This window comes from Falco biarmicus, chromosome W, assembly GCF_023638135.1.
Source record: "Falco biarmicus isolate bFalBia1 chromosome W, bFalBia1.pri, whole genome shotgun sequence".
NCBI classification, from domain to species: Eukaryota; Metazoa; Chordata; class Aves; order Falconiformes; family Falconidae; genus Falco; species Falco biarmicus.
In genome coordinates, this window is record NC_079310.1 from 17788973 (window position 1) to 17816678 (window position 27706).

Genomic DNA, 27706 nt, shown 5'->3' on the forward strand with positions numbered 1-27706 from the left:
TTATACACAGAACTGGCAAATCTGGCATATACTAACATAAGGTACTTAATTTTTACTTAAATTTTGTTTGCAGAAAGGAGTTTTATATGCCAATTTCATTTGTTAGAAAAGAGAAGTGCCAGAGACAACACTTGTAAGAAAAAAACATCTCTAGACAATAACTTTTTAAAATCTTTTAGTTGTCAGAAAGAACTTGAAGAAAACAGAAGAAAAGAAAGAAAATCAAGTCAGCAATGTAGAAAGCTAAGATATTTGCTCTCAAAAAATAAAAATGAATAAAAATCATAAAGGTTACAAAGGAGCAATGAAATACTTTTTTGATTGTTTTTGTTTTTGGTCAAAATATAGAAACACATTATGACAATTAAAATCCTGAAGGATATATATATCATTCTACCTTAATGCCTTCTTCATCATTGACTCTCCGAATCATTTTCACACACATCTCTGTAATTTTGGGAAATGTTGGTTGTTCAATGCAGATATCCCTAAGTATCTTTATAACTCTTTTTCTGACACTGATACCAGTATCCTGTGAGGAGAAAAGCATTATGCTCTTGAAAACAAATCAGATATATTAATTAATTTATGTATTATATGAATTAATATTTGAAGATCACCCAATCTGACCGGCAAAACGTATTTAGAAAAGGCAGCTAAAATATTCTGGAGTGCATTTATACAAAAGGTAAGCACAGCTTGTACCACTTTATTTGCAGTAATTCTAAAGTTTCTGACTGAGTCCCCAGAACACCGAAATGCTTCCTCCATTTATACCCTCCCATTTAAGAGCTCATGATGGTGCAAATTTATAATTCTACTTCTTAATTCAAGAGCTTACAAGCTAGATGTGATGATGCTTTAGCTACTTTGTTGGAACACAAGACCCTTTGTAGATCTGGACTGTAATACTTCAAAAGCCTTTGGATAAAGCTTATGGATAAGCTACACGCAGCAAATCTTTTCCACTTTCCTAGGCTTCGTCTAAGGAGAAAGGAGTAGCAGCTTCATTTCATATTACCTTATTCAAAACCTGTTTAGTCTGAATGTCAGGATGAACAGCTTTATGCATGCTCATATGCACATCTCCAAAATCTTTCACAAATATGTTTTATCATGTAACTATAGCAAATGAGTAGTATTTGACTAAAAACCTGATGGATGCTAAAAGCTAGTGTTATCTTACAGTTAAATTAACATTGTATTTTATCTGAACATCCAGACAAAACCCACTTTTTATACAAAAACTATATTAAGAAGCCTTTAAAACATAGCACAGAAAACCAAAATAGTTGTATCTTTTTTTTTTTTCTTTTGGATTACAAATGGCAACTTTAGATTACTGTGTTGTAGGTATTTCTTCATCACCCACACTACTGAGCTGCCCTCAGTAACCCACATCTCAGACTTCAGAGATGTGGCAAAATTCCTCATTTCACTTAATTTGTGCCTTAATAAAGGAATCAAAAGGAATATAATCCTGGTTCTGATGCGTTACAACTTTCTATGTATGTTTACCTTTTGACATAACAAAGCCTCGCTGGAAACAAGTGATACACTTTACAAGATTGGTCTTGAAAGCATGATTAAAATAATAAGATATAATTTACTCTTCGGATCATTATTCCATATTATGAAACATAAAAATTCAGTTGAAAACAAATTTTCCAATGACACTTATTTTATCATAAATATCACAAGTCACCATACCAATATTCTTTCAATCAGCATGTCATAATACTGCTCAGCAAGCTGAGGACGACAGAGCACAAATCGGCCGAGCAGCTCCACAGCTGCTTCTCGTACACTAGTAGAGTTATCCATTAATCGTCCATGAACACCTCGTTGCATATCCAGCTAAAAAGAACAAATAAAGCACAGATCAAAAATGAGAAATAAAGATTTTTTCAAGCATGACAAAATAATGCATGTGCATTATGGACATTTCATTTTTTTTACCCTGGCTAGAATACTGGGGTCTACAGCAACAACCTCAGACAAACACTTCATGGCTTTTGTTCGAACAGCAATTGCATTTTCACCAAGTACACGCAGAATCTAATAAGGGAACAAAAACAAAGATTCAATTGCTTTGGGAAGGTAGCAAACAATGTTTAACAGGCAAAAATGTCGCAGAATAACATGCAAATGATTTAACTAAAATAATATCTTTCTACTAAAAATTGTATATATCTTCTCAGACAGTAAAAAGGTGCATGAAAGTGATGTTCCATGGCACTGATAACTGAGTGTGGATATTTACCAGGATTTGCTACATCTCTAAGACTGTCCCAAACAAGATTTACACAGGGTCCATATATTCACTTTAGAGTCACTTCAATTTTAAATTACTTTTGCCATTTGGTTGTGGCTTTCACCGTGGTTCTTTCAACAGGAGAGTTGGATTTGGGCACTATAATTTTAAGAATGGCTCTGTATGCAGATCAATATAAAGTAACACAAACTAAACTAAACTAGTACTGGAGTTCAAACATGTCACCATGCCAACTTGTTAGTGCTTTTCTCCCAGAAAAAGGAAAGAAACCACACTGGTCAAACAGCTTCCAAAGTGATAGTAACATGCACTGCAAGCAACTGACCAAGTTAGCTTGTATTTTCAAATCAAATTAATATCAATTTAATGAGTTAATATTACCAAATGAGCATGCATCTTGCAGAAACTGTAAAAAAGATGTCAACATTTTGTAATTATTCTTTTACTGTGTACATCTAACATAATGATTTTGCCATATACATACATGGACAAATAAAATAATGTATGTACAATATGACATATGAAATGCATGCAAGAAAAAGAAATATAAGCACTTATGTCATCAATACAGAATATGAAAGCATATATGGTGTTATCACGGCCTGTTAAATATCTGTGCTCAACAATGAACAGATATTGCACACTACGGCAAAAGTGTTTAGAATCAGAAACCAACTGTGTTTCACTCAACTAAGAATTCCAGCACAGTTTACCTGTGTCAAATAAATATCGAAGCTCTGGGCAAATGGCCTCATAGAGGCCAAGTAGCGAACAATCAAACATGCGTCTTCATAGTCCACAGTATCAGAATTCATCCTTCAACAAATACAATGTTTTAATTAGGACATGTTTATCTAAAATTATTAAAAATGTCAAATGTATGGTTAATAAAGAAATCAGTGGTGCTGAAACGTACTTTAATGTACTGAACTGAGATGGAGCAGTTTTAATAATGCTGCGAAGAAACATTTTGCGACTTTCTGCTCTATGCATGATTTGTCCTGTGGTCTCAACATCTTTTGCATGATGAGTTCCTTCAGATGAATCCTCATCCTTCTGAGATTTAATTGCTTTCTCTGTCTCCATAGTTGTATCACGGAACCACTGTGCTATATAAAACTTCCGAGAAAACTGGAGAAATACAGCAGGATACACAGAAACCAACAGATATAGAAGAGTGAAATTAACGGCTTTATAATGAGATTGAGTCTAATGCATCAATCATATTTTGGAAAACACAATCAACAGTATATGTTAGTGTGACAATTTAATTGAAGCACTAATATGCTTTTTATTCAGTACATGTTAATGAAATTATTTTTATATACACTTGACATCAGAAAGCTGAAATTTACCACTAATGATGCATCAGTTTCTGTGTTCTCATCTAGGTAATCTAGCAAAGCCTTTTGCAGCTGTTGAATTTCATCTCCTCCTCCTGAAACCTGTCAGAAATAGAAAGATAGCTATAAAATAGACTATTGCACAATGATAATTAGAATCTGAAAATCTGCATGTCCACATATAAAATACACTGAAGTTAATGTTCTGCAATTATCAATACAACTAATAATTTTTTAATCAATTACTTCTAAACTTTATACAGGCTAAACCAAATTAGACTGGCTCCAAAGTCTAAAAAAGATTAACAGCAGAATAAGACTGGTTTTAAAACAGACTGACTCATTTGATTAGTTTTCATTCTAGGATCTTGTGTGAAGACCCTCTGTCCCTGAGGAAAAAAGAAAGGCTGAAATCACATGTAGTAGACTGACACAAAGTTTAACCTATACAAGTCATTGTTAACTCTCTCACCAATATTAAATACTGAAACAGTGACTTCTCAGGTGAACAAGGGATAAAAGGCAAAAAAGGCAAATGAAAATAAATATGAAACACAGTCAACAGTAAAAACATATGGGAAACTTCAAAAAACCCCCACAACTTATCCCTCTGCAAAAATATCCGAGGGATAAAGCATCTATACAGAGAAAGTGCAGCAAGTATGCTCAATCCATCTAGGAAAGAACCTACAGAGGCTGTTCCCAAACACTCCTAAGCACTAAAGAATCATGCTCTCTGAGACTCAACTAAGTTTCTATCAGTCAAAAAGCTTCAGAACAAACACATATTTTATAAAAAATGCTACCTAGTGCATAAAGCCTATCTACAGAATAGGGTAATATTAATTTTCCTGTGAAGCACTTTTAAGATGCACAAAAAGGATTACAGATGAAATATTAATCTGAGAACTAGTTCTGGATACTATACATCAGGCTTGTAAATATCTAAACTGTATGAATGCTAAACCCAGAATGTATTATTTCCAAGAAGCTATTTTATAGGAAATATGTATATTCTGATCTCTTAAATAGTTCTAGCCTATGTAAATTGAACAATGATTTTGTATGTGATCATCAGACAATGTACTTCCCCCCATATAGAGGTTATAGAGAATAAATCAGTATCAATTAGCTTGTTAATAAATCAGAAATAAAATTTCTCAACACCTACAAGGCAGCATAAAACCAAGAACATAAACCACCTTTTTTCCTTAGTATTATACTAAAATATGCAGGTCCTTGCAATTGCTGATGCTACAGCAGAAAAAAGGATTTTTTTTCTTCCAAAATGAATGAGTTTAAGAATTCAAAACATGTTTACAGTGTACATAATACTAATACAGGTTTACTGATATAAATTTGTCACCCTAATATATGTGCAAATTGTGATTTGAACGTCTGACCTTAAGCTATGTTAAATTCTGTGGATAAGAGGCTGAAAAAAAAAGTTGCTTGATGAACCGTAACTGCCTATTTTCAAACAAGTAAGAAAAACTCAGAATAAACAAAAAGAAACTGTGAAGTCTGTAACAAAGCATATTCAATATTGATAATAAAAGTAGAAGAAAAATTTCTGGCTTAAACTTCTTCAGATACAAAACACTTTTCTTTTTCAGCAATAAAACTTCTATCTTAATTTCTGTATGAACAGCAGAGACTGAGAATCTTGTCACAAATGCAGCACATAATATAGCTTGCAAACATCAGCAAGCAGAAAAAGGTCCAGAAGATCGGCACATCAAGAGATAAACTAATGAAAAGCATGCACAAGTGTTCAAATCAATTTGACAATCTATGACAGATTTTATGAAAAAAAATCTACTGTTTAAAAAAACATCAAAAAAGAACAGATTTTCTCCTAAATCTAATTCTATGGTTCATGAGTCCAAACCACAGTAGACAGAGTTATAAGCATTCATCAATCATTGGGGAATATCCTGGCAATGATATCAGAGGGTAGAAGGAAATATCAAGTCTTAAGTATTCAACTCAGCAGGAAAGAAAAATCTGTAGAGGTATAAGTTAATTTCTGAATTAAAACAATAATTTAAGATCATTCCAATGACTAAAGCTGAATAAGTCTACCAATAGGGGATCTTATTTTCTTGCTATTTGAACAACAAAGTGAAGCTTAGCTGTCACGTAAACCTTTCCAAGTAGTTATTTGTTCTTAGGTTACAAATCATTTATAAACAATACACTGTCTACCCTGATGGTACTGTATAGTATACACCTTCCCTAATGTACAGATGGTACTATATACCATCACTGATGTTAAGCTTCCTGAGTAACTGAAAAAATGCCCACAGCAATTTTATTTTCTGCAGATGCCAATGCCTAATTACTGCCTGATCCTATAAAAAAACCAAAACAAATAGAAAAATTCAGGTCACCACTTTTTAGAATATCTTTCAATACTATTATATAACTTCTGGAGATAAGGAGAAAAGAATTCTTCGAAAATATTTCCCTACGAAGAAGTCTAATGTAGAATTGTCAAAATCACTGCCAACAGAGAATTATAACCCCTTAGCATACAGAAGTACAAATTATATTAAGGCATGGACATAAAGATTTGACACTATATGTAGTACAAAATTCTAAATGACAAAAGTTATGGGAAGTATCAGCCTCATAAAAGAGTAGATTAATTTTGATTCTTTCCTTGAATGCCTGTAAATTGCACAAGTTTTTCCTTCAACAAATTTGTAACAGTCGTTATAAAACACATATAATAGATATGGAGTCTTTTCAGGTAAATGAAAGGGAAATTAACTAGACTACTCAACTTCAGATCTAATCATGCTGAGAACAATTAGTAGTTTAGAAAGGAATGTATAGCATCCATAAGAAATGTGCAAGTCCACATTTTTAAAAGGACACATAAGTGCAGGAGGGGGCCTGGAAATCAGGACCATAAAGTGGCAATCAGTTAGCTGAGGGGAATGTGCTTGAGTTTGTCTAGACAACAATTAACATGATACAGAGCATAGGGGAGTGGGGGATGAATGGCGGATGGCGCCAAGAATGGCGCCAAGGAAAGATAACACCTTGCTGTTAATTGCTGGTAGTTAACCACCAATCAGGGATTGCCTAGTATGTAACGCTTAGCTTCAAGAACCAATCTGTTTAAAGTGTGCAGCTTCTGAGAACATATATAAACTCGTGATTGTGTACAATAAATCGACATCTTGCTTGCTACGTCCCGTCTCTTCATTCGCCGCACATAAGACCCAAGATTTTCTCATCATATTATGTACTGAAGAGAGCCCAAATGCATACATTGCTTTGTTAATTGCTGCCACTCTTGCAGATTGGGAGACATTTTGATAAGCAGCATTAGCAGAAATGCAAATATGCATTCTCTAACAAAAGATATTTGCAAGTTCAGTAAAAAACAAAACAAAACAACCCCAACCAATACCAGCTACATCACATAAAAACTAACCTTCCAAGCCTAACAGTTTAACTCTAAAGCTCATGTACGAGTGTCATAAGCTCAATTATCACTTTGCAATAGCAAATGCACATACATACACACACATATATATTTTTAAGGCCTCTTAAGATAGAATCCAACTATCGCTGTTATTTCCTCCATAATGTCACAAGAAAACAGGTTTTACCATTGTATTTAACCACTTAATATGATCACTAGGGAGACAGCGTAAGACAGACATGAATTAACAAATGTGATACTTATAAATTGAGTATATTTGATTCAGAAATCTGAACAGCAATGAAAATTCATTCTCCACAACACCAGTTTTTCACACATCTTTAAAATGTTCAAATTTTTAAATCGATACATCACAATCCAGTTGGCACAGGATCTCTCACACACCTGTTTAAGGATTCTGGCTATAGATCCTCGATCCATTTTGCTAGTGACTGCATCTTTCCTGAGTCTTGCAGCTACAGTTCCAAGATAGTCAAGTGATGCAACTCTTAATGCCATTTCTGTAGATTTGTTACTGAACTGGTGAACCTAAGAAAAGCAGAATAAACTGTTATAAAAAATTATTTATTTATGCAACTGAGTTTCTTTACACAGGACACTGCTTGACCTTATTAAAAATTCCACTTCTATGCTGCATAAAAATATAAAATTTACTATTATGTCACAGATACACGCCTTACTTTACATTAATGTTTTTGCCTTTATTGCGTTGGTCTCTCTACAAATATGCCTGTTATAGTTTTTCTAAAATATGTATTTTATAAAATAAACTGAACATCTAGTAGAGCAGATATCCTTTGCAGTAGCATAGATCTTAAGCACCATAATGCAACTTCCTCATTGATATATAGAAAAGTATAAAGCAAGCTACATTTTATGAGGAACAAGGCCACAAAAAATTTTTCAAGAAACAGCTCAAATTACTGTGTTAATTACATTGTAATACTGAAGAACAACTCTCAAAAAACATGTCAATGAAAAAACTCACATTCTGTAAAATGCCACATTCCATAAGTAAATGTGCTATTACTGGTAAAAGACCAAACTACTTAATTCTCAGGTTCTGTGCTAAAGGAATAGTCCAAAGAAGTATTTAACATGAATAATTACAGCTGTTAGTCTGACTTTATTCCCAATTAATAACTACACTTATTAGATGCTATACCAGGGGTCCTCAAACTACAGCTGTGGGCTGGATACGGCCCCCCAGGGTCCTCAATCCGGCCCCCAGTATTTACAGAACCCCCCCGGCAGGGGTTGGGGGGGGAAACCAAGCAGCCGCAGATGACTGCCTGCCCCTTCATCCGCACTGGCCCCCTGGTTAAAAAGTTTGAGGACCCCTGTGCTATACAATGGCATTTTTTAATGTGGGAAACATCATGGAATAGAAGTGGACTTCCATGAGAAACTGTATACATATGACCTTTACTAAGTTCCATATCAATGATCTTCTGACCTAAATTTTATTTTCTATGCATTACAGAATAATGATGCACGTGAGAAAATCCTAAGATGCTGCATGTGTGTGTCAGCAATCAAAAAGCATTCCTGTAATAGTCTGAGCTGATGTCCTGGTTTCAGCTGGGATAGAGTTAATTTTCTTAGTAGCTAGTACAGTGCTGTGTTTTGGATTTGGTGTGAGAACAATGTTGACAGCACACTGATGGACTTCTCAGTTCCTTGGGCCCTGCCAGCCAGAGGGCTGGAGGGGCACAGGAAATCAGGAGGGGACACAGCCAGGACAGGTGACCCAAGCTAGCCAAAGAGGTATTCCATACCATATGACGTCATGCTGAGTATATAAACTGGGGGAAGAAGAAGGAGGAAGGGGGGACATTTGGCATTATGGCATTTGTCTTCCCGAGTAACCGTTATGCGTGATGGAGCCCTGCTCTCCTGGGGATGGCTGAACCTGCCTGCCCATGGGAAGTGCTGAATGGATTCCTTGCTTTGCTTTGCTTGTGTGCATGGCTTTTGCTTTACCTATTAAATTGTTCTTATCTCAACCCTTGAGTTTTACATTCCTTTCCGATTCTCATCCCCATCCCTCTGGGTGAGGGGGAGTGAGCGAGCGGCTGAGTGGTACTTGGTTGCTGGCCAGGGTTAAACCACAACAGCTGAAATAAACAAGTTTCATTGTATTAAGAAATAATATAATAATTAAGAACAAGAATCCCTTACCAATAGCCTTCCTAATAAGCTAAGTAGCAACTCTGCAGCTGGCCATTCTGGTTTATTGACTGTGGAAAGAAGATCTTGAATGAAGTTCTCAAACAGTGGTCTGTAATCTTCTTCCCCTTGTTTACTGCCACACCTTTTTAAAAGTAAATACATTTTGTAAGTGAATTTAGAGCCATTTAAACTTTTCTTCTGATGCAGACAGAAGTAATCCTATGTTTAACCAGAAAACCAGTTTTATGCGATTCTAAAAAAATATCCAAAATATTAGCAGAAAAATTGTTTTTATCCATTTATGGACAAATAGTTTAAATAGTCATCACTCCAAGTTGCACTGTGAGTAAAGCAGCTAATCCAGGATAGCATAATTTTTCATAAGTTTTTTTTTTATTATTGCTTTGAGTTAAAGTCTGCATTAACTTGGATGGACATAGTAGGTAAAATTCTAAAGCTCAAGCCAGAGTGGGGTATTTAGGAGGTGGTGTGTCCTTAAACCTGGTCTGACTTATCTCAAAGTGATAAGACATCTTAGTATTATGCTCCACAAAAGTTTAAAATCAGAATGTAAAAAAATCAAAAGATAACATACCTAATAGTGTTTCACTTATATGTGGCATTCCTAACTTCAATGATAACAGAAGTATGCAGAGAGAAGGCTAGATGGCTTGTAAATGATTTCTACTGTTAAGCTGAAAGGCTAACATGATAAAAACCTCAGGACTTTATATTACAAGTCCTTTGGTTATTCAGGTGTACTTTCTTTCCCCTGTTGAGCTACTGATATTCCTAACTATCTAAATGAAAGTAATTTTAGGTTTTTTACATCTTTGTCATTCTGATGACTGAAAGAATCTGGTTTCATCACTTAAATATGTACTCATTCTGCTCTTCCATGCTTCAGATGAGTAAAAGACCCCTGATAAAATGATCCTACGTAAACTATCAGACAGATTCTTAAATGTGTAAAGAACTCTCTGCAGAATTTCTGTTCCATAAAAAACATTTGTCCAGACAGGTAGCTGTCCTAGGGATCTATACTGTTATAAGTAACTTTATTAGTAGGCATTTAGCATTACAAAGTGGTTTGATTTGTCTTAAGGTGTGACAGGTTTCATTTGGAGTTGGTTTCATCAATACACTAAAGAATGCAACAGTACTTACTTCTTAAGGAAAATAGAAAGGAAGTTCTGTGCTGTTCTCATGGCTGTTTCGTATGAGTTAGTAATTAGCACATCTTGATCCACCTAAAAATAACAAGATGTATTTGTCTAATATTTTAGCACACACAGAAATATGATTTCTAGATCAGCGCTTCTCAGTCATCAAATAATTACAGCAGACATAAAATTACAAAGCTTAATTACTAGAGCACCATCATAAAATATTATACCTACAAATTCATTCCTGCACACACACACAAAAATTTATAGCTCTCAAAAAAAAAATCTTACTTTTTTGTTTGATTCCTCCTCTGAATTAGAATCTTTTTCTGTTGATGGCAAATGCACCACACACTGAATAAGCTGCAGAACTAGTGCTGTTACCATCTGAATATACATAGGCTCTCCATCAGTGTCACTGCTGTTTAACCTGTTAATAAGAAAATACATCATTAACACTAAAACTAAACTAAAAAGACAAAACAAACCAAAATTTTTTGGTTCTAAATAACATCAGTCTAAAATTATTACCACAGCTAGAAAACTGTTTTCTAGACAGTTATCTAGTCATTTTCTTCCCTCGTATGCAGTGAAAGATTTGGTCTAACAAATCCAGCATTATTCTCAGGCCAAAGATGAATTGAAACAGCCCACAGATGGGCTATTAGAGTATCTCTGAAGTTCAGCAGCTGAAAAATCTACATAAATATTTAATAAATCAAACACCTACATGCTAAGGCACTTACTAATATGCTTATTATAATGCCATATCCATTTCCAAAACAACATTAAAAAAAATAGACTGAACTTGTCCTAACAGTATGTAAAATGTGCAGGACTTTTAAACAAGAGAAAATAGTGACCATGACCTGGACTGACTTCTACAAGAGTTACACCTATGGTAATATCAGGAAGCATAACAGACTATAAACTTCAATATGTAACAGTGTCTTTAAGCTGGTATGACCACAGAATCACAGAATGGTTGGGGTTGGAAGGGACCTCTGGAGACTATCTAGTCCAATCCCCTGCTAAAGCAGGTTCACCTAGAGCAGGTTGCACAGAATTGCATCCAGGTGGGTCTTGAATATCTCCAGAGAAGGAGACTCCACAACCTCTCTTGGCAGCCTGTTCCAGCACTCTGTCACCCTCAAAAACGTTTTTCCTCATACTCAGATGGAACTTCCTGTGTTGCAGTTTGTGCCTGTTGCCTCTTGTCCTGTCACTGGGCACCACTGAAAAGAGCCTGGCCCCATCCTCTTGACACTCGCCCTTAAGATATTTGTAGACATCGATAAGATCCCCTCTCAGTCTTCTCCAGGCTAAACAGGCCCAGCTCCCTCAGCCTTTCCTCATAAGGGAGATGCTCCAGTCCCCTCATCATCTTCATAGCCCTCTGCTGGACCTTCCCCAGTAGTTCCCTGTCTCTCTTGAACTGGGGAGCCCAGAACTGGACACAGTACTCCAGATGCAGCCTCACCAGGGCAGAGTAGAGGGGAAGGATAACCTCCCTCGACCTGCTGGCCACACTCCTCCTAATGTGTCCCAGGATCCCATTGGCCTTCTTGGCCACAAGGACACACGGGCAACTAGCTGTCCACCAGAACTCCCAGGTGCTTCTCTGCAGAGCTGCCTTCCAGCAGGTCAGCCCCAGCCTGTACTGGTGTGTGGTTGTTCCTCCCTAGGTGCAGGACCCTATACTTGCCTTTGTTGACCTTCATTCGGTTCCTCCCTGCCCAACTCTCTAGCCTGTCCAGGTCTCACTGAATGGCAGCACAGGCTTCTGGTGTGTCAGCCACTCCTCCCAGCTTTGTATCATCAGCAAACTTGCTGAGGGCACACTCTGTCCCTTCATCCAGGTCACTGGTGAATAAGTTATAACAAGACTGGACCCAGTACTGACCCCTGGGGAACACCGCTAGCTACAGGCCTCCAGCTAGACTCTGCGCTGCTGATCACAACCCTCTGAGCTCTGCCATTCAGCCACTTCTCCATCCACCTCACTGTCCACTCCTCTAACCTACGCTTCCTGAGCTTACCTATGAGGATGTTATGGGGGACAGTGTCAAAAGCCTTGCTGAGGTCAAGGTAGACAACATCTACTGCTCTCCCCTCATCAACCCAGCCAGTCATTCAGTCACAGAAGGCTATCAGGTTGGTCAGGCATAATTTCCCCTTGGTGAATCCATGTTGACTGTTCCTGATGACCTTCTTTTCCTCCACATGCTTAGAGATGATCACCTCCAGGATGAGCTGTCCCATCACCTTTCGAGGGATGGAGGTGAGGCTGACTGGTCTGTAGTTTCCTGGGTCCTCCTTCTTGACCTTTTTGAAGACAGGAGTGACCTTGGCTTTCCTCCAGTCCTCAGGCACCTCTCCTGTCCTCCTTGACCTTTCAAAGATGATGGAGAGTGGCTTGGCAATAACATCTGCCAGCTCCCTCAGCACTCAGGGGTGCATCCCATCAGGGCCCATGGATTTGTGGGTGTCAAGTTTGCTTTAAGTGATCTCTAATGCAATCCTCCTCGACCAAGGGAATTTCTTCCTTTCTCCAAACTTTCTCTTTTGCCTCCAGAGTCTGGGAAACCTGAGGGCCAGCCTTGGCAGTGAAGACTGAAGCAAAGGCGGCATTCAGTAACTCTGTGTCCTTCATCACTAGGGCACCCACCACATTCAGCAGCAGGCCCACATTTTCCCTAGTCATCCCTTTCCTGCTGATGTAACTGAAGAAGCCCTTCTTGTTGTCCTTGACATACCTTGCCAGATTTTTTTCTAAACAGACCTTAGCCTTCCTCATCACCTCCCTGCATGTTGTGACAACATTCCTATATTCCTCCCAAGTCGCCTGTCCCTTTTTCCACATTTCATAAACTTCCTTCTTCTGTTTGAGGTTTGCCAGAAGCTCCTTGCTCATGAATGAATACACTCTACTTCACATTTCTCCCTTTCCAAGTGATTTAACCTGACAAATAGTACAGCATTTACTACCCATACATACATCGATGCCATTTAAAGTTACCCTTAACAATATGAAAAGGTGATAATCTTTGATATCATTCTCCCCAAATTATCAAAATAATAACTGGGCACAAACCAGATTGCAAATATTATCTTTATGACGTTATCTTTGACTATTTTTACAGAGAAAATATTTTAATATCATATTTTAGGTAAGCTGTACCCTTCATGACTGTAGCCACAGACAGGGAATGTCTTTCAACAGACCAGAGCTAGGAAACTAAAGATAAACAGTGCAGTCATTGTGGCTTTGAGATTTCCATCTGCTAAAGGTCCTAATTCACAGAGGGTATCTACCATTTATGCTCCTATGCATATTACCTTCCTATTTGGTAGATCTCTGATGTCTATAATGAAAACAGTAAGAAATACTAGGAACAAGCACACATGTTAACATTAGGGTTGCTGAATTCAACTTCAAAGTTTCAGTGAATTTCTTTTCCTAGATATTTCCTGTTCATCCACCCTGGATCAGACAACCCATTTCATTGACAATTTGTCTGTCTGGGGAAAGATGTATGCAAGCAAGGAACAAAATCAATGCCAACAACAAATGTTTTAGAATAATTTAAAGTGTCCAACCTCAATTTTAACTGAAATCCAGTTCAGGTCAGGTTCTTTCTCAAATTGAACGTGAACCTATACTATTATTCAGAAGATGCACTGAAATCCACCTGAAGCACTTAAAAGACAGTTAAAGTAAACTGAGTAGTGCCTAAATGAAACTAATTCAAAGGAGTAATAGATTGATTTCCTGGAAAGTGTGCTCTGAGTATGTCCTCAAAGAAATTCAGCCAGAATTTTCCTATTAAGCTTTAGCAATGAAGAAATTGTATGAAATCCATATAAGCAGAACCAAAGAATTATCCAACAAAAAAACTTTGCATGCACACTAACATTAGGCTCATTTACATTTTTAGTGAGACAAATAAGATATTGAAATTATTTTTGTAAGCAGGCATAAATACGATGGCATAAGAAACAGTGATTATTACAAAATACATTTGTCAGGCAATTCTGCTCTCGCTGTAGAGGTTTTGAAATATCAACCTCTAACAAAGTGCAGCTTGTGGAGTCACAGATTTTTAAAAAAGTTAATACTGAAGCCTAAAATCCTACATCTACAAAAATGTAAATGCTACTGTCTACAAACTATCAATTTATGACAGAAATTACCTGAAGTTTCTCAAACTCCTCTTGCTAGTTGGTAGTCTTGCAAGGGAAGTGAAAATTTCTTCTAGTATTAACTGTCTATGTTTTTCATACCTGGAGAACACCTATTTAACAGTTATAGGATTGTTAAAAAATTATTTATTGTTACATACAATATTGCTTGTTAAAAATTATTAAAAAATAATATATAGAAATATACACTTTACATGACATTGAAATTATATTTGATGCATACCTTGGTTTTAATACATTGTTTTTTCAAAGCAAGCATTTCTTTATAAAATACATAAAAACTTTTTCAAATATGGATTTTTAAAAATCTTCAAACAGCAGAAATGTGTAATAGCTCTTAAATATACCATGTTTTAAAAATTTCTGCCAATGGTACAATACACTAAGAAAGTCAAACAGTGTAATGCTAAACTTTCAGACTCCAGTATAGAGCAAAACTCTGTGGTAACATAAATTAAGATGCACACATGTATGGTTTTAGAACACATCTGAGAAACCAGTTTTACCTCATAATCTAAAGTTTAATGTTTTCCTGACATGAAATATTCTTTCAATTTACACATCAGGATTGTAGAGTTTGCCTCTCCTTTTGTTTAGGTAGAATTACTTTTATAAATACTGGAGTACATCATCCTTACAAAGATGGAAAATTTCCACTTGAACAAGCGCATCTGTGTTGCACTGAAGTTTTCCTGAAATAATATTTTATCTGCCCCATGAGTTTTTCACATAGCCACCTCTTCTGAGGAAAAGGACTTCTTCTATTATATAAAAGTATCCTACTAGTTCTAAAGCTTATTCCATTGCATAAATTCAAATCTTAACAAAGGAAATAAGGAAAACCACATTGTTAAGATTTCTTAAGACAAGAAAGGACTGGTAAGAGGATGGGGTTTGTGTTTACACTTTAAAAAACATAAACAAAATTAAGTAAATTCCTTGGCTTAAGTAGGCTATTTCTTCCTATAGAGTCTCTGCAAATTGGAGCTCAGGTAGATTTAATACTGTTTCTAGATTATGATACCAAACTGTAAAAATATTGAAGAATAAAATTAGTTCTAAACTCCAATTCTCTACCAGCAAAAATACAGCTTATGTAAATGCCCTAGTAACTCTCAGAAGTACAGGAACATGAAACTGCAAATTAAAAATTACTTACTGCAGTCACTAATTTGATAGCACATAACTGTAGTTCACTGACATTTTCTACAAAGAAAGGTGTTATTCCCATGGATGATACCTATCAACAGAAAGAAGTTATTGTAAGTATATTTGACTAAAACTGATTTATGCAGTTTCACAAGTAGGTTATTCATTCAGCAGGTAAGGTATCCAATAATATGTATTACTTCATATTATTTGCAAATAAAGTTATTAAAGGATATTTAAATACAATCAGGTTAAACTTTTCTTAAGCGTACAACAAAAGCCATTAAAGATTTGAACATTAAATGTTCTTCTTCAGATTACATACTACACAACAAACTAATCACTGATGTTAATAATTCAAAATTTTGTACTGATTTCATACTTCATGTCATTGAGACAATCACACTTTACAGTCTCTGGGAAAAGAAAACCAAACATTTTCAGACAGAAATTCTTCTGATAACTTACCTGAAGAATAGTTGTATCTGTAAGAAGCTGTATCTCTAGCAACTCTGACAAACTACTGACAATGTCACAAACTTTGTTATACAGCATCACTATAACTCTTTGCTTGTGGGTGGAACACTTAGCACGTTTTGCTTTTGAACTTAAAACACCACCTAGAAAACAAAAAAAATCTTTAATATTTATTTTCAGTTTCACTTACATCAAATATTAAGAAAGATTATCATCTTCCTCAAAAAACGTCCCCAAAACAACTCCATGACAACAGCTTTGTAAATGTAATTGCTTACAGAAGAAAAAGCTATTTAGCAGAATCAGCTGAAAAGCAAAAATTTCATATTTTCATAATTGCTCTGAATTCTGAATCCAAAATTTTAAAAACCATTCTTGAAGTTGGACACCCATATCTGATGGTATGTATGTGACAACAAAATGCTAAATACAAAGCATTTAGCACACTAACCACCATGAGGATCCACTCTGTACACAGGATCATATTGAGGATAGAGAGTGTTCTGCAAATGAAATTTTGTGTATTGAATAACTCTTTCTATTACATCCTCAATATATACAGCCTTAGGCATATTTGGTGATGTCATAATATTGATAGCAGTTAGACAAGCATCAGCAGATTTTGTCACTCTTTCCATAATAAGATCTCTCCATAATCTCTCCTCATCTTCAGTGTCATTGTTCTGTAACAGGCAATAAAAAACAAGATAGTGTAAACAATAAGTCAAATTTCTATCCTTACCAAATAAAAGATAACAGTATTTTAATATATTTACATACACACACACACAAATACAACATTTATGATACAAAAATTGTTTTGGAAATCAACTAATGTTTGTTTTACTAGCAACAGATTTGTAACCCTAAGTTACAAGTCTTCAATATCTCACTGTATTCTTCTGGTAAAACACAAGGAAGCTTTCCAAGTATCACTGGGAAGCACTATGAAGGAAGACTGCCACATTCTCTACTTAATAATGATGTACCTTAATCAAAATCTAAACTCATTCATTTAGAGTTTTGTTCAGTGGCCTATGCACACCAGTTGCTGCTTTGATCAGTCTAATTTTTGCCGCTAGAGGGAATTCTTACACAAAAAGACTGTTAAGTCACACAAAACTCATGAGAATACAACTTTCTCCACAGACTGACTCATTTACTATCAATGGGTTTAAAACAAATATGACCATTTAGATTTAGCACAGGGTATAGAATCTCTGTATTTCTGTGTTTGTACAAGTTATAAAAACAAACATACATGAGGTTAATTATGACCACCCAGCACTACTGAAATATTGTAATAAACCTGTTAATAGCAAAACCAGATGGAATCTTTAATAACTTCTCTGGTACAGAGAAAAAGAATCTTTCCTGCCTGTATAACGGCACAGTTCAACACTTGGCTTTCCTTGTAAAAATAAGGGGTTGGTGAAACCATATCAACTTTTTCCCTTTGGGGTAAGAGAATCTAAAAATATCACAGTGCGTTATATATATGAGAGAGATTGATATTTGAAAAAATCAACATCAGGAGATCACTGTAAATTTCTTGCATAGAATGGCTTTAAATAATTTGTTCCTTACACAAAGGAGGCTTAAAAACCCCCAAAACTCAACACCCCAAAAAACCCCCACAAAACAAAACCCCAAGTAGTTTTAAATCTTTTCTATTTTTTTTTCCTTCATTAATCTTAGAAATAAAAAGAATATGCAAGTGCAATCTGCCTCTGAAAAATATCCTGACATGGAGGTAGGATATTTTCACTGCACTCAGAAAGTAGTAAGCTTACTCCTTAGCAGAGGCTTTCTTTGACATAATGACCTGAATGAATCATGTTTAATGGGTTTAATAAAAATCTAGAACTTGTTTGGTTAAAGATCGCTTCTTTTTTATTTGAAGCTTTGTCTCTGAATTGCAATCACTGGACAATTTCAGTAACTGCTTAATAATCTTGAGTTTAACTACAAAAAAGTTAAAGAAAAATACCCCTTTTGAGGCACTGGCATAAAGACTCAATCATATTGAATTAGAGCAGGTAAACCAGCACCTTCTTTTCACTTATTTTTCATACTGCCAAAGACATTCAGTACTGAAACTTTGAAAACCTAACAAACTATATAGATGAAAATATTTAGGTAGAGGTAATGTGTCTCTGGTTTTCATTTTCAAGTTCAAATTCTTCCTTTCCAATATACATAATTATTCTCTATTTCTGCAGATAAAGGTGTGGGTTTTTTCATTAAATTCAAGAACTCTATTCTTACTAAAATATTGTTTTGACTAGAAAGCATAGAAATAAATAAATATATACAATGCATAATATCACATTTCAGCCTCATAAAAAATCCAAATTCCCACGTAGTTTTAGAAATATCAGACCCCCCCCCCTAAAATTTTAAACTTCCTGTTAATTTTGTTTATGTTGATAACTTCAACTTTGCAGCATAAGAGCAGACCTAAATAAAGCACTAAGTTCTTAATGCTCAGAAGAATATGCTCTACATGAAAGCTGTAACACTTTTTCCATTGTGTAAGGGATCTTTTATGGACACGTAGAAAAGTAGCAAAGAAATGTCCAATGGTGCAAGTTATACCAGTTACCATTAATATTTCAGGATAAAACTATAACATTTAAAATTAAGTCAAAAGACAACTCAATTTCTCCCAATACATGTTATCTATCAGTACTATAGTAAAATATGTTTAGTACTGAAAAAATATAATCAATTGAATTTTACTTCAAATCTTAAAATTTGGCAATCTCTTAATGACATACACATTAAATCAGAAATTCCTTACACACAGAGTATTTGAAACTATCACTATATGGCACTTAAGTGAAGAAAACTGTATTCTACACAATGATGTGAAACGATGTAATTTGAAACTCACATGGTTAAGCAATGTAGAAAGCTTTGATCCATCTTGAATGTTCTTCTCCAAAATATTCAGGACTTTAACTGTTTTATCTGTGGATAGCTAAAACAAGAAACAAAACACATCAAACAACTCTAGGAATGCAATGGCTTCCAAGTTGCTGAAAAAAATGTCCATGAATGAAGGACAGAACATGTTATGTATTCTGACAAAATTAAATTGTAAGTAATCTGAGATAAGGACTGGATCTTGACTTGTATGGTTTCTGACACAGCATGACTGAGAATGCTGACAACAATTAAACTAGTGAAATATGTTTTAAGACTGCAATCAAACTATATTTCCAATCAGCAAAATCCCTATAAACGTATTTAAAACTGCATAGCTGTAATTAATGTTGTACAGTTATACACTTTTGCTTCTAGAAACAGAAATTTACCAAGTCCAAGTATCAATCACAAATTCTAACTGACCATATAGAGCTTTATTAAAAGAAAATCCAAATTCTATGGTCAAGCAGAAATAGAATTCCCTGATACCTGAATGCTCATAAAAAAGAAACATATTCTTAATAACTGTGTTAACTTTGAAAAACTAGCATGTTAAAAAATGTAACTCAAACTCACTTACTGATGTTCTACAGAATTATGATTAAATAATCTGTAGAATATGCTAAACTCCAGGAGAGTAAGTTTCATTCATCCAGATACATACTATTGGTGTTCACCTTTAGAAGCAACAAAACTCCGATTTTATGCATATATGTATGTACGTGTGTGAAAAAAACCCCAGGGGACAGACGTTAAGGGTGAGAACTATCAGGAAAGAGAAACACTCAGGCTGATAACACGTTACAAAGGAAGGTAGGGAGATCGAAGAAAATGCCAGGAAGAATATCTAAATCTTGGATTAAAGAAAACCCTTCAGAGTGATTTGTATAATAAGTGGCTTCACAGATACTTCATAAACATAGTAAGTGGTCGTGAGCAGGCAGAGTAAGAATTTAACACAGGACTGCCCAAAGCCAAGAGTTCTAGGAAGATAAGGAAAGCAAGAGCGTTGTTTCTAGAGGTGTGATACCAACAGTTTGTGCCAACAGAAAGTTCCCTTGAACTGAAGTCAGGAAGAGTACGGCAAAGAAACCACAATATGCAGACTACAGAAAATTACTCTTATTTTCACCTGGGGCATTAAATCTCCTAAGTTTGACAGTACTCTTTGGAGAGAGGAAGGAAGTAGGCAGTTCAGTGTGATGCTGGATGGACATCATATGTTTAGATTGCACTAACAGCATATATCAGAAAGGGTGGATTTTTTTACTTTGTCAGCAGGTTCTGTTTTACTGTGGTTGCTCAGCACTAGCAGTAAGAAGCAAAGGTTGATGTGCTTTTGTGAAAGTAGATTAATTATTTTAGATTTTACGGCTCAGACATGTGTTACCTATTAGCATATAGTGATCTGAGACAGCGTTAACACAGAGAAGGACCATTCAACAAAAATGTCTCAGCTTCAGAGACACTAACAGTTAAGATGCAGCAACTTTTTAAGCACTTCAGCTAGTCAGCAGAAGCACAACTGTTCACAGTACCTGTCACATGCACACCTGAAGAGGGTAGAATATTACAGAGGACACAAGATTTTGTATGTTTAAAAAAATTACATGTTCAAAAAGAGTTTAAAAACTATGAAGGTGTACCTTGTCCATAATGCCCATTGCCTTGATTTTTGCAGATTCACTACCCAACTCACTAAGCTGATGCTTTCCCAGTAGCAATTCCTGTGGAATCTCATCATCATCCCCTTTAAAAAAAAATTAAAACATTAACAATCATATTTCTAATAAGGCTTCAAGGCAACTAGTATTTTACTGTCAATATGAAAAAGCCAAGTGAAGAAAAAGAACTGATTTTCCAAATAGCTAGCATCTAATAGTTCCATCTAATGAAGACTCATGATGACAACTTTTGGTTGTGTTAAAATGACTACTTGTTAAATATGACTGAAATATAGAAAAATCCATTTATTGCAGCTCTTGTGCCATCACCCTCATTACAATAAAACAAATCTTAAATGACTGTAGTCCCAATTCAAAAGTTCAAATCTGGGGAAGGGCAACAGATGAAAAACACATAGAAAATTAAGTACCTTGGGATACACTGCATCTTAATCACATTTACCCTGACAAAAATGCCATGATGTTACAAGACATACAGAAAGAACTAATTACTTCACTTTTAAATCCAAGGTTGTAGACACCATTGCTGTAGTGTTTTGTTTACTATGCTCCTCCCCTTGTTCTAATTTTATGACAAAGATGATAGGAAAAAAATTAATGAATGATCCATTATCCATTTCAATAGAAAGTCATCTTGGTCAACCTGAACTAATTCATCAGACACTTATGCCAAACTGGCTTATTTTCCACTGAAATGGATAAGGAGCATACAGTGATTCAGTGCCTCATCCATCAGTGCATAAGCACTCTGCTGCTGAACTGAATAATCAAGCTCTGTTGGGACAAAGACACAACAGATGCAAAATGATGTTCCTTAAACATTACTGGCAAGAGAACCATCTTACATTAATTACTATTGTTTACAAAGATATGTTTGACAGAAGAGAACACCCTAATGACATCCCAAAGAGGTATCCTTTCCACTCCAGGGGACTATTATTTGTCTCATTGTGATTTATGTCCCTTTTGGATTCTGCAGGGAGGAAGAAGAAAGATGATCTTCCTGTAGCAGCAAGTGAAGTAGAAAGGTAAAGACCTCCACTCAAGGTAGAAGCCATATAAATGCAGCATACCGTAGCATGTATCACAGGCAATTAAATCACAAAGGAGGAAGTCTGAAAATACTGAGATGCAAATTTTTTTCTTTCTTGTGTTTTTAATTGGGGGAAGCATTTTGAAAATTTCTGACATATTACCAAAAGCTGTAAAATCCATGTCTTCTAAATTTTCCAAAATATTCTCTATTGAAGCAGTAAATCTTTTGAAAGTCGAAGAATCCATCATTTCTGGTGAAAAAAAATAAATGTATATATAATTATTTTATATACAAAACAGAAAATACAAACTGTAGAAAATAAATCTTCTAAAATTACCTTCAGGTGTTAGTTTAGGTTCATAAGCTTTCCTCTTCTTTTGTTTTTCTTTTTTCTTCATTTTTCTAGCCACTAATTAAGAGAATAAAGAATTGTTTACATTTCTTATGCTTATATTCAATACTGCAGGTAAAGACGTTTATTTTTAAATGTTTAACATATTTTTAAAAAATGCACTAGTATTATGGAAGAAAATAAAAAATTTAAAACAATGATACCCTCACTGAGACTAGGAGGAGGAGAATAATCATCGATATCAGAGTCATCGGGACTGCGATTACGGTAACGGCCACTACCAGAAGTCCTCCTTCCTTCATGATAATAACCACTTCTCCTATGGTCACCAGAACTTCTTCTGTCATGTTCTTCATACTCCCAAGCTTCATCTCTATCCTTTCTATGTCTTTTACGAGAATCTGGAAATGAAATGCATTTTCATTATAAGTACAAAATTTCTACTTTTAATAGCTCAAAATTATACATTTTCAAGTTAAACACTATTATATAGATGTTCTGTAAAACAAGTGAGTGCTCTAAAACTATCATATAAAATTCTGTTATAGCATTATTCTAACAATCTTTTGAATTACATGAAAACTGTGCCTGAAACTGGCAAAGACACCAGCAAACATTTAAAAATACAAATTTACAGGACGTTTGTCCTTTTAAACAAAGTCAGGGAAGTAGAAAAAAATCAAAATAAGTTTCATCCTTTCATAAGAGAACATTGAGATGATTTCTTCAGTTATCTAAATTGTGACTATTACTGGGTGTCCATGTTCTAGTTCAGTGATTGCTTTGCCCATCTAACACAGCAAGTTCCAATGAGACTTGGTAACCTAGTTGCTTAAAGATATTGTTTTGCCAAGACGACTAAAATTTTGTCTTGATATATATTGCAGGAAATTCAGTGTAAAGGAGAAAGCTGGAGTCACAATTTTGTGCCAGGCAGTGAGGATATACCACAGAAAGTTATTATAACCAGTTTTCAGTCAGGACCAAAAAGCCTTGCAGAACTAAATGTTGAAAAAACGGGATAAGTGTTCTATACAGAAACAGAAACTTGGGGGAAATAAAGGGGGGAGGAATGGAGAGTTCTTTGTTGTTTTCAAAGACAGTCTTGAAGGGAAGAGGGTGCTAAGATGTAATAGAAAAAGGATATGGAGGAGGGGGCAATTTCACCCATGAAAACAGCCAACTCTCCATTATCTAATGTAACAGGATAACTGGGTTAGCAGAGATGTCTAACATGGACTGTGCTGTGAAGATCAAAACGGCTCCAAAACATTACATTCTAGACTACCAGAGTTTATTATTCTTGTGAACTTGCATATAATAGCCCTGACATCTGTGTATCTTTACCAGTCTCCTGAAGTTTAGAGAGGTATGACTGTATATAGGGTGGTTTCTGAGCAAAATGGTTCCAAGCATTCAGACAGAACTGACAAATTCTTTCCACAACCCCAGTTTATTGAGAAGCATAGGAAACATACCAGGATATAGTTATACCTAGTATAGTACCAGGATACGGTTAATAGGCAGCCCAGGCTCAGAACTAATAAAAACAACATTGAACCTGTGGTGATACTAATGCTCTGCACTGCACCCTAGAGGGCTCCCACTTCTGAAAACACAGTGTGAAACTTCTGCACAGAGGTGGACCAAGTGTTTAAGGTAATAACTTAGTTCATGCTTTGAGCTCTTCTGCTTATGAATCAGACTTGCTTCTGGAGGCAGTACAGTCATGTTCATGAGGCCTGAGCTACTAACACTGTCAGTTCTAAAATGGTTGAGAGTTAACTGTGACTGAAGAGCGAGCTTTCTGGGATACACAAAGTGAGCATATTGGAGAAGTCAGTTGGGGGTTTATTGGAAAAGACTTTACATATCTTAACTGATTCTCTTCCTCCCATGAGGCAGTATTTTGTGGAGGTAGATGAAATCTGTCTCCACAGTTTACAAATCATCACTATTAATTTAAGCTCTGTAAGATGAATTCTGACCCCAGCTACATCTTCATGAGAAAAGTAACTTCCAATATAGCATTCCAGCATAAATTTAAATCCACTTGTTACAAATCTTTCATTCTCTTGATCATTTTGTCTCATTTTAACTCAGTTAAGTTCTACAGTATCCTTTAAGAAATATAATTTATTTTTAAACCAGATGTCCTCAATGAATTGTTTAGAATGATGGTCAGATCTCTTGAGTGGTTTAGTGAAACTGGAATCCCTTAAAGCATATAATTACTGAAAGTTTTCCTTAATTTGCTTTATTTCGCATCTAAGAATTTCAACAGTCACTGCGGCTAATAGGTAAATTAAGATCTCTAAGATTCCTGACAATCCTCTCCATTCCCAACCAACTTAAATAATTTTGCTTTACTTATTCTGTTTTTAATTCACTGTTCCATATTATTAACATCACAAACAGATGAAATGATATGGTAAACAGAGAATACAGCATTCAAAATGAAGCAAATCATCTGATTACAAGTTAGCTCAAGATCTCATACTCATGGTCAAAGCAGCATTATTCAGTTATATTTTAAATGAAAAACAAACAAACAAAAGGACATTCTTTTCTGCTTCTTTGATAAAGATCAGAGGTATCACTATTAAAATTTGTATGTCTATGTATATGCATTGCGTATTACTTGGATGAGAACTTGAAACATATTAAAAAAGCAGGACAAATAAATCGTTCTCTTTTGAACCCTAAGAAAGACTAGGAAGCTAAACATTATGTTTTACAACAGCTCAGTAAGATGTTTAGATAAGCAAAGGTGGAAGAGTCTAAACTTGGAAAAAAATCATTATAAGCAAGATGTCTTCTCAGGTTAACAGCGATTAGACACTTCTGTAGTTCTGCATAGGTAACAGCTAAGACGTTACTCAGACTGAACTGATTCACTCCATTTCAATGGAGTTTCTTTTCAGTGTTGGCTAACTGAACTACCATAGAGACAAACTAACTACACACTTATTTGCAAGTAGGAAATCCCTTCCTAACTTAGAGGCATATAACAATTTTTTCACACTTATGAACATTACCTTGACTGCACAGCAAAAGTCTAACTACAAGCTTCCTCTCTTCCTTTGAAATCACTCTTAATTCAGAAACAGTATCATCAGCAAATACTATTTTGTGAAACCACTAACAAAAATTCCAGTTTTCCAAGCAATATACCATGGAAATAATAGAAGAAGAAATATTTTAAGAAACTTCTAGGCACTAATATTCTTAATTTATCATGTTAGAAAAATTCAAGAGGGGTTCCTTTGCTTTTCTTATCAATAAAACTCAGAATAATGTAAAATGTATTTATTGAATTTTTTTCTTTGCATAGCTTTGTGTACAAGTTTTCTGAGCTGCTTTACAGGCTATTTTCTTTAATCTGACTGGCTAAAAATGTTTCATTGCACGACTAAAAAAAAATAAATCTAGGCAGTGGCTTCCCATAAGGTAATTAGGGAAAGAAATTTAACAACTAGCTGCTTTTCATCTTGAGTGACAAATTGAAATCAAGTAATTTTTCTTTTAAAAGAAAGAAAAAAGGTTCTTGGCCAAGTAGTTGTCTGGACAGCAAATTTGTTTTCATATGTTTTAGGGTAGCCAACAACAAAAAAGTATATCTTTTTGTAAAAACAAAATATTAGCTTTCTTTAGGAGTAGGAACAGAACAACGTACTACTTACATTCAAAAGCTTCTTCACTGCCATTGTCTTCATCAGAACTGATTTCAGCATATTTTGGTTTCTCATTAACTGTGCTACGTTTGCGCTTGTTCATTTTCACACGTTCACAAAGCGGCATGGTGGATTCAATTTCTGCCAGGAGCTCAGGAGGCAACTCCTTTAACACTGACTGATCTATGCTACCTATTAATGAAGAGCAAGAAGAGTAAATGTGAACCTGAAGATAATAATAAGGGCCCAAAACTACAGTCCTTTTCCCAGGAACTGCCTACAGTATATCCACTAATAAATAATACCACAGTTAGATATACTTGGATGTATTTGAAATCCCTTTCTAAAGTTGTGTTTATTGTTCACACTGCAATTAGAAATTAACATAATAAATTGTATACACATCTTCAAAAAAATACTTTTTCAGACATATAAGCAAATTCAAATTGGTGAATTTTCTTTGCTCTACTTGCACAAAATTTAGTCTTATTTCGGTTCATCCTCTGAATTCAATAGGCTTTCTAACAGTGTAAGTAAATTAAGGATTCATTATCCCTCATCAGCAGTTCTGTTTATTCTCATTCATATTATTTAGGGTATACAAGACAGCAATCTTCCCTTTTCCAGTAGGTAGAGAATCTGTGGCAGAATCTCTGGGGTCTTATCCCTAAATACAGACCAAATCATTGACATCCCAACCTCTGCCTCAGATTTTTTTCTTTCTTACCTCCTACTACTAGTGTTATAACACAACCCAAATTTTTGCTTGATATTGTTACAAAGCATAGTTGAAAGATTTTTATTTAATATAGACAAACAGCAAGCTAGACCACATCAAGTTTCTTTCCCACAGAGGTAAATAGATATCATCACACAATTCTCATCACATTTTGAAACTACAATTAGGCCCATATGTAGTCAGTATGAAGGAGATTTACAGTCAAAATATTTTACAAGTGACAAAAGGAAACCAAATTAATTCAGAAGTATTTCTTGGGGGTTTATTTGATGTCTTATCTTTATTTATCAAAGAATCTATTGCACAGATTTTAAGATTAATGGACTAAATTGTTAACCTTTTCCAACAACAGAACAAATGCCTTTGTCATAAGCACCTCTCCCTCCTTCCCAAGGCATACTATATTATTTAGATAGAGAGGAAATCACCTGCCAATTGCTACACACACACACACACACACACAAAATCTTCCAAGAAATCCTCTTCTGGATTTCCCATGTTCTAATCCAATCTTAAGTCTCCCCTCTCCTTTAAAACACTTTAACTGGAATTAGAAGAGCCTTAATATGAGAAAATAGTTTCCAGCAACAAAATTTTTAAAAAGTCTTATATATTACTGGTTTCACATATCTCTACATCCATATAAACTGCCTATAAGCAACAAAACTAATGATAAGAAAATTATTTTTCTATAATTCTCAGGTATGTTCAGCAAGTCATCTCATTTAAGTGCAATTTAAAAAAAAGATTTAACTTAAAATATTGGGCTTTACAAACTGAGATAAGGAAATATCTATAAAGTAAAACTGATGGCAAAAGTTGTCCTTGCTTCTCCCATGCTGTGGTCACTCATTTATTTGCTTTAAGTTACCATCCTTTGATAATCACCACCTGCCAATGTTATCTAAATTCTCAATAATGCTTTCAAAAATGCTAGAAAACATTTCACAGTCTGGTTTACCATGGTGCTGTGGAGTTATTATTCTTTGCAGGCTGGGCACTTGACTGAAGATTGGCAGAAGTATGACAGCAATACACACAGAT

The 27706-nt window shown here is 35.2% G+C and overlaps 1 protein-coding gene across 9 annotated transcripts in view; it reads right to left on the bottom strand.

Moving 5' to 3' along the window:
* The window catches only part of LOC130141959 (nipped-B-like protein), a 167648-nt gene that overhangs the window by 21510 nt on the left and 118432 nt on the right, over positions 1-27706 (bottom strand). For 8 of the 9 annotated variants that reach the window (XM_056323291.1, XM_056323293.1, XM_056323284.1 and 5 more), the window contains 20 exons: positions 25933-26115; positions 22453-22650; positions 22235-22306; positions 22058-22147; positions 20823-20926; positions 19142-19228; positions 16697-16928; positions 16237-16388; positions 15779-15859; positions 14611-14711; positions 10708-10846; positions 10418-10500; positions 9260-9392; positions 7463-7606; positions 3631-3720; positions 3192-3406; positions 2989-3091; positions 1960-2058; positions 1711-1857; positions 398-532 (listed from right to left, as the gene is read on the bottom strand). In XM_056323291.1, the coding sequence (XP_056179266.1) occupies positions 398-532; positions 1711-1857; positions 1960-2058; positions 2989-3091; positions 3192-3406; positions 3631-3720; positions 7463-7606; positions 9260-9392; positions 10418-10500; positions 10708-10846; positions 14611-14711; positions 15779-15859; positions 16237-16388; positions 16697-16928; positions 19142-19228; positions 20823-20926; positions 22058-22147; positions 22235-22306; positions 22453-22650; positions 25933-26115 (2588 nt within the window). The remainder of the gene's footprint in view (positions 1-397; positions 533-1710; positions 1858-1959; positions 2059-2988; positions 3092-3191; positions 3407-3630; positions 3721-7462; positions 7607-9259; positions 9393-10417; positions 10501-10707; positions 10847-14610; positions 14712-15778; positions 15860-16236; positions 16389-16696; positions 16929-19141; positions 19229-20822; positions 20927-22057; positions 22148-22234; positions 22307-22452; positions 22651-25932; positions 26116-27706) is intronic. The other variant, XM_056323289.1, reaches the window with a different exon arrangement.